Below are 8350 nucleotides of genomic sequence, written 5' to 3'. Positions count from 1 at the left end.
CTCTCCTTCTCCCTCCCTCCCTCCCCCACAGTTTTGGAAGTGTGTGGGTCAAGCCATGTCCCCACTACCTCCTCGACCAAGGCTATGTGACCGCATGCGTCCTGGACGTGGAACCTACAGAAGAAGGGGACAAGGATGTCGTGCTTGACTTCAGCCTCCATAACTGGACCCACACTCTCCTGAACGAAAGCTTGTGGATCAGCAATTTCTGTGAGTCCTGTCAGGTCCACTGTCCACTCCCCATTGAGAGGACTCCCTCTGTGACCCTGAGAGGAAAGAGGTGGCATTCCCTAGAAGGTCCATGTCAACAAGTGGGGTGTGTGGGGGTGTCTCTAGTTGGTGTGAGTAATCGTAGGTGTCCACTGCTGGACACTGGAGGGACTGTCCTCGAAAGGCCATAGGGACACACAGTGGACACTTGTGGTTTTGGGTGAGTTCATAGTCAGCACCCACTGTTAATCACTTCCACATCCTTGAGGGTCTTTTTGTTTTCCACTGACCATCACCCTTTTCCACCGTGATGCCTTCTTCCAAAGATTGCCTTTCCTGAAAAGACACCCAACATACGTAAGACAAAGTCTCCCCAACCCTGCCTCCAAGAGCACCCTGGTCACACAGCCTCTGGGGTACATTTATTGGTTCTTTTGCCAGCCCGTGGGCTCTTCAGTTTGCTTCTCCAACACTACAGCTCCAAGGCACCCATTCTTCCTATCCTGATTCCATCCCCAACATTCCCCACATGCTTCCAAAGCAATGGGGAAAAAAATCCACGACATGGGTCAGGCAGATTTTAGTCTTAAAATGATCCTTTGCTTTTTCAAGAAAATCCTGGACAGAAGCTGTTGTTGTTGACTGCCGTCGAGTTGAGTGAGCATGACTCATAGCGACTATGAAAAAAAGACCTAATGCCTTTCTCTGACTATCTTCAAGTCTCCAAGTTCATAGAGTTTCCAGAGGCATGTGGTTTAGGAAATGGATGCCACTCCTGCTTCCAACTCTGTTTTATATCTGGAGGCTCCACCAAACACTGTCCACATTGGGAAACCATTCTAATATTAGATACCCCAATACACAAGGTTCAGCATCACAGCAAACCCAGATTACCACATACAACACGTTGAGAAAGAGTGATGTACAAAGTGGAAGAGTGTTCTTCCAGATATAACAGCACTACTTTCTTTCAGTGGTGGTTAAGTGTTGTCAAGTCAAATATGACTGAGAGTAAGCTTTGTACAAAAGACCTAAATTCTGTTCTATAACTAACATCATTTCTGTACGTTTAGAGAATTTAGAGATTTTTGTGGAGTTTAGAGAGTTTGTAAAGTTTAGAGAGTTTGTAGAGTTTTCGGAGGTATCTTTTTAGAAAGTGAATGCCACTCTTGCTTCCCAGCATAACTCAATCTGGAAGCTCATCCAAACATTGTGCACAATGGATAACCATTACGGTATTTGATACAACTATGGAACAGTGTTCAACATCACAGCAACACCTAGTTGTCCAGTTCATCAAATAGACAAATGATTGCTGAATCTTTAAAAAAAAATATTGATTGTAAAGTGAATAAATTTGATCTGAGTGACCACCATCAAGATGCTAGGTAGAGCCAAGTCCAGGAGTGGAGGGAGACATTAAAATATGTTTTATGGTGGCTTTGCGGTAAGGAATTGTGGTGCCGAGGTCACAGGTGTTATGAGGGCCTGTTGAGTTGAGTACAGCTCATAGCAACCCTATAAATAATTATTCTAAACCCTCTCCTCCTATCTGTGCCATCTTCACACTTCTTGATACTCTAAAGCCCATGGTGGTAGTCACCATATCAATCCACCTGATTTAGGGTTTTCCTCTTCTTTCCTGACCCTCCGCCCTTCCCACCCTTCTGTCAACAGAGTTTCTCTCTTTTTTTTTTAGAAAGCATTAAAAAATTTAATTTATTAATTTAATGAACATTTACAGAGATTTTTAATTTCCATTCAGTCATTGTTGTACTTTTCTCCCTGCCCACCCCTCCTCCCTAGTTCGCTCCTCTCTTTGAAAATTAAAAGAAAAATTCCTTCATTGGTATACAATCTCTCCAACCTGCCCTGAGTACACTCCACTATGCAACTTTTATTCTAGACTCTTGTGATAACCACAATTCCGTATTATATATATCTTTTACATTGTTCTCTCCCTCATCTGTTTCAGTGCGGTATACATAATTGATCCAGTTTTTCTCAGTCTTACCCCAACCCTGATGTCAGTCCCATTCTACAACAGTGGCACCATGCAGTATTTGTCCCTTTGTGACTGAGATACTTCACTCAGCATAATGTCCTGCAGGGTCACCCATTTTAAATCATATTGCATTACTTTCTTGTTTTTCATTGCAGCGTAATATTCCATTGTGTGAATATACCACAGCTTCTTTATCCATTCGTTTGTTTATGGGCACCTAGGTTGTTTGCAACTCCTTGCTATTGTGAGCAAAGCTGCGATAAACATGGGTGTGCATCTATCTGCTTGGATGTCAGTTATGGTCTCTTTGGGGTATATTCCCAGTATTGGAATTGCTGGGTCAAATGGTATCTCTGTTTGCAGCTTTTTGAGAAAGCGCCATCCATACCACCTTCCACAGTGGTTGCACCATTTTACACTCCCACCAACAGTGAATAAGGGTTCCAGTTTCTCTGCAAGCTCGCCAGCCTTTGTTGCTTGCTGTTCTGTTCAATTTTGCTATTCTGACTGGGGTGAGATGATATCTCATAGTTGTTTTCAGAGTTTCCCTTAAAAGAGTAAAACCCAAGCCACCTCCCCATGGGATCGATTCTGAGGACGTACTGTGGGACGCTTCTAAATAGCAAAATCTTACAACTGTTGGGTGATCGGTCACCGTCTTTGAAGGGGGCACAGCTCTGCCAGTGTCTTTCTCAAGTGAAAATACTTCAGACCACAGATTTGGTGGTTCTGCAGTGGACGTGCGACCCTTGTCACCAACCAGGTTCAAAACCTACAAGAAAGAAAGCAAGGAAATGCAGGTGTTTATTTTGTCAAGGAAGTGATACTTCTGTGGTTCTTTTTCTTGTAGTGAAGCCCAACTCCACCAAGGACTTGACCTTCCTGTGGACACAAGAAGCCGTCACGGTGACATGTTCTGATCTCGACTATCAGGGCCTCTACTATGAGATTCAGTACAAGAGCACCTTTGATTCTGAGTGGCAGGTGAGTAGATCTCAAGAACAAGGGGGTTGGCTTAAGATCTGTTATGTGTAGACTTGTCTTTCTGACTCAAATACGAATTGTAAGTCCCAGCTCGAGGATGGTGAGCATTGATCTCACATACATGTGGGGCGTGTGGTCAGGTGAGGATGGAAAAAGCAAGGAAGACCTTCCCTGAGATGGATGGACACGGTGCCCGCAGCCATGGGCGTGAGTGTGTTGGAGAGACTGAGGGTGGACCAGGCCAGGCCGAGTCTCCCATTTCTTGCTCATGGCCAAAATCTAAGTCATAATTGAGTTGACAACATCTAACAGCCACAACATCTGTTAAATTTTATTCCTCTCTCCTTCTATTTCCATTCCTAGCGGCCACCCAAGAATGACTTTCTCTTAAAAGTTTTGTTATGGTTGTTGTGTACCATCAAGTTAGAATTGACTGCTAGGGGACCCTTTGGTGGGTTTTCAGTGGGTTTAGTCCTCCAGGAAAGGATCACCCATTTTTCTCCTGTGGTGTAGTGAGTGGATTCTGATTGTACACACCTCCCTATCACGAAGCCACCAGAGCTCCCCAGTCTTATACAATATTGGTCATGACGGATTGCTCTTGGGAGGAGAAGAAGGTCAAGGGCACACATGGATAGATGGATGAATGATGGCTGGATGGGTGGGTGGATGGATGGATGGATGGGTAGATGAATGGATGGACAATAGATAAATGGGTAGATGGATATATAGCTAGAGGGGTGGAAAGATGGATGGATGCATAGATGGATGACAGAAGGACAGATGGATGAATGTCCAGATGGACAGATAGGCAAATGGATGGATGGATGGATGGGCAAATGGATGGATGAATGGATGGATGGGTGGATGGATGGACGGGAGGGTGGATAGATGGATTGATGGATGGATGGTGGATGGATGGATAGATGGATGGATTGATGGATAGATGGATGGATGGATGGATGGATGGATGGATAGATGGATGGATGGATGGATGATGGATGGTTGAATGGATGGATGATGGGTAGATGGATGGATGGATGGATGGATGGGAAAATAGATGGATAGGTGGGTGGATGGATGATGGATGGATGGATGGATAGATGGATGGAAGATGAAGATGGGGCAGAAGGATGGAGGATTGGGCACTCGAAAGCCAGGTGGTAGACGTGGGTGGGCATCTCCAGGGCTCAGCTAAGAATACTCACTCGAGCCACCGTCCTATGTCTGTCGGCCTTTCCTGTGCAGTCCGCCAAGGAGGAGACGTGCCGTGTGACCATCAGGAACCTGGACATGGACAAGTGCTACTTGTTCCGGGCCCGGGTGCAGACCAAGCCGTCCAGCTACGGCTCAGAGACCTACCCCAGCGACTGGTCGGAAGTGACCCGGTGGCAGAGGGGACGGAGGACAGGTGATACCTGTTATGGAGCTGGGTCGGGTCCACATTTGTGACCAAGGGGTTTGGGGTGGTGGATGGCCAGCAATGGCCATGAGGGATCTGAATTTCAAAGATGTGTTTGAAATACAGTTTTCACTTTGTCTACAGGCAGCCTTCCTCAATGAACTGATTCATTCTATCATCTATCTATCTATCTATCTATCTATCTATCTATCTATCTATCTAATCTATCTATCTATTCATCTGTCTGTCCATATGAATATGTCCTTCTGTCTGTCCATTCATATAGTCATACATGTATCTATCCACCTTCTAGCTATCCATCCATCTACCCATTCATTTTTCTATCCATCCATCCATCCATCCATCCATCCATCCATCCATCCATCCATTTGCCTATCTATCTTTCCATCTGAACATCCATCCATCTGTCCTTCTGTCTGTCTATCCATCTATCCCTCCCTCCCTCCCTCCCTCTAGCTATCCATCCATCTACCCATTTATCTATTGTCTCTCCATCCATCCATCCATCCATCCATTTGCCTATCTATCTGCCCATCTGAACATCCATCCATCTGTTCTTCTGTCTGTCTATCCATCTATGCATCCATCCATCCATCTATCTATCCCTCTAGCTGTCCATCCATCTACCCATTTATCTATTGTCTTTCCATCCATCCATCCATCCATCCATCCATTCACTCATCCATCCATCCATCCATCCATCCACCCACCCATCCATCATCCATCCATCCATCCATCCATCCATCCATCCATCCATCCATCCATCCATCCATCCATCTATGTGTCCATCTGAACATCCATCCAGCTGTCCTACTGTCTGTCCATCCATCTATCCACCCATGTATACATCCTTCTTTTCATCCCTCTAGCTATCCATCCACCTACCCATTTATCTTAGTCCATTCAAATTTCTATCCATCTGTCCATCCATCCATATACCCACTTATCTATTGTCTATCTATCTTATCTATCTATCTATCTATCTATCTATCTATCTATCTATCTATCTATCTATCATCCATCCATCCATTCATCCATTCCTGTAGTTATCCATCCATTTACTCATTTATCTATCCATTCATCTCTCCATCTCTCTAGCTATTCATCCATCTACCTATTTATCTATCTGCCTGCTCTTTTGTTCAATCATCTATCTATCTATCCACCCACCCACCCATCCATCAATTAATCTGTCTATCTATCTATCTATCTATCTATCTATCTATCTATCTATCTATCTATCTATCATCCACTTATCTTTCTCTCCTTCTCTCTCTCTCTCTCCCTCTTCAATTAATACAACAACAACCCAGATCCAAACCAATCTCACTACTCTCAAGTTGACCTCAAATCCTAGTGACCCAGAAGGAGAGAGCAGAACTTCCCCGTAGGGATCCGAGACCTTAACTCTTTTCAGGAGCAAACTGTCTCACCTTTCTCTCATGGACCAGGTGGTGCATTTGAACCACTGAACTATCATGGACACTTCATTTTTTATGGTCCACCCCAGTGAGGATGAGTATCATTTATACAAAGCCTGATGTGCTGGTCACTGTGTAGATGAGCTCCGGTCTTTAAAATAATGCTGTGAGATTGTCAGGTCAGCCAAGTTTGGTGACTCAAGGAATTATGAGCATGAATTATGAGCAACAGCAATCTTTTTTCCATATATCATGTTGCTGCTGGTTGATGTGGGGACAGGATTTTTGTTTTCTTGATGTTAAGATGCCATCTGTCTTCAAGACTGCCGTCCTTGATCTTCTGATTCCTGGTCCCTCCCTGTGATTCTCATCTCCACTCTTCTTCTTTCCTACCCTGATAAGATTTATCCCTGGAAAAAAATCATTACCCTTACGATCTTGTTTCGGTGGTTCTTTTAAGACCTTCACTCCTTTTTGGCGTGATTGATCATCTGATTGGCTTGCCATTCAAAGTGGCCATGGGATTCTTCATTATATCTGCTGTGTATACATCCGGAGGGGCACCGATACCTGGAGAAGGACTTCATTCCTGGAAACATAGCAGGTCCAGGAAGGGGAGGCCCTTCAATGAGATGGATGGACATAGCCATGTCCATGATGAACTCAAGTATGGGGAGAACCAATGACACAGGATAGGATGAGGTAGCCTTCTGTAACACAAGGGGTCCCTTTAAGGCCAAGATGGCTTCATAATAGCTAAGGACAGCAACAGTAGAGAATGGTCAAACACATATGGAAAAATACAAATATATCCACCTTGAAGAACGTAAGGCATGCGTGTTCCTTCGAAACAAGAATGGTGGAACTTTATCTCATATACTTTGGGCAAGGTATGAGGACGGGCCAGTTCTCTGAAGAAGGAGGTCTTGCTGGGAAAATTAGATGGTCAGTGGAAGAGAGCAAGACCCTCAAGAGATTGATTGATACAGTGGTTTCCAGGACAGGAGAGGTCATAAAGCAGAGTTGTGATTCTCTGGTTTCTGGCAGGTAATGCAACGGCACTTAATAATATGTATTTGGCTAAACATAGAGCTGTTGAGTGAATTCAGTGCCAATCTTTAGGGATAATCTTGGGGGCTTTCACAAATTGCTATCTCACCAAGAGCCCTTCTTTTAATGTCTCTTTCAAGTCCACTCTTAACTCTTCTGCTTCTATAAAGATTCACGGCCTCAGAGACCTCTGGGGCAGCTCTACTCTGGTCTCTAGGGCTGCTACGATTTAGAGCAGACAGTGGGTTTGATTTGTTGGTTTCTGTTTTCATTTTAGGGAACATTTAGAGCATTGTAACTTTTTTTTAAAAAAGGGTCCCTAGAAGTCAGCTTTCATCCCAGTAGCCCCTGAAAGCAACGTGAAGGGAAAACCCACTTTAACCTCTCTCAAGAGTCACAGGTGAAGCCCTGGTCGTGCGTTGTTTAAACGGTCACCTGCAGACATCAAGGTGGGTGGTTCAGGTCTATCAGTGTCTTTGAGGGGGAAAGATACTTGCAGGGGAGGCGTTGAATGGACTGAGTCAGTGTTCAAGTTACTTAGAAGTCTTTGGTCCTACAAGATGGAGCTACCTGGATCCATCGAGGTTTCCAAGACTGTATATTTTTACAGGACCCGACTGCCCTGTCTCTCTTTGGCAGCTAGTGGGTTTGCAAAGTGACCTTTTTAATTCACGACAGGGACTGGGGTGCAAGTTCACAAAGCCAGTTTATACCCTAGTTCCCAGTGTGAATGGCCATCTCCACAATGGACCAGCACTCCTCCCTCCCATTCCCTCCCTGGGAATCCCTTTCCCACTAGTCCTTCTGCCTTTCCTCTTTAAATCCTGGGCTTTATTGCGGGCCAAATGCCACTCTTCTGTTCTTCTGTGGCTGGCTATTCTAAGCAGTGACCTCCTCCCTGGCGTTAGTGGTCATCTTAGAGCCCTGTCTTTTCTCTGGATGAAAGTGGAGTCCTGGGATGTGAATGCGTGTGAGTTTCACTCCAGTTTTTTTTTTGTTGTTGTTTTTTTCTAAAAACAAATTTTATTTAAATAAGTTTAAATACATAACATTAAAACTGAAAAGGGTGGTGGGGGGAGAGCAAGTTGTTCCTTCACAGGGCATTGGGCCGCTGTTGCTATCAAGCTGCAAGCTCTACAGCTAGCTAGGACTGATGTCAGCTTGTTCCCTTGTCAAAAGTTTAACTCTGAAGTTTGCCTCACATCCTGGTGTTTTCTGGGACAGACAAGGCTTCAGGATTATGTCTGGTCAGAAAGA

The 8350-nt window shown here is 44.6% G+C and overlaps 1 protein-coding gene across 1 annotated transcript in view; it reads left to right on the top strand.

Moving 5' to 3' along the window:
* The window catches only part of CRLF2 (cytokine receptor-like factor 2), a gene marked incomplete at its 3' end in the record, with an annotated part of 39035 nt that overhangs the window by 18261 nt on the left and 12424 nt on the right, over positions 1-8350 (top strand). The window contains exons 3-5 of the mRNA XM_006902413.1: positions 32-210; positions 3066-3199; positions 4448-4610. Coding sequence (XP_006902475.1) covers positions 32-210; positions 3066-3199; positions 4448-4610 — 476 coding nt within the window. The remainder of the gene's footprint in view (positions 1-31; positions 211-3065; positions 3200-4447; positions 4611-8350) is intronic.

Source organism: Elephantulus edwardii, unplaced genomic scaffold, assembly GCF_000299155.1.
Source record: "Elephantulus edwardii isolate Elephantulus edwardi_28Jun2011 unplaced genomic scaffold, EleEdw1.0 scaffold00410, whole genome shotgun sequence".
Lineage (NCBI taxonomy): Eukaryota > Metazoa > Chordata > Mammalia > Macroscelidea > Macroscelididae > Elephantulus > Elephantulus edwardii.
This window is presented reverse-complemented; position numbering and strand designations above follow the sequence as displayed.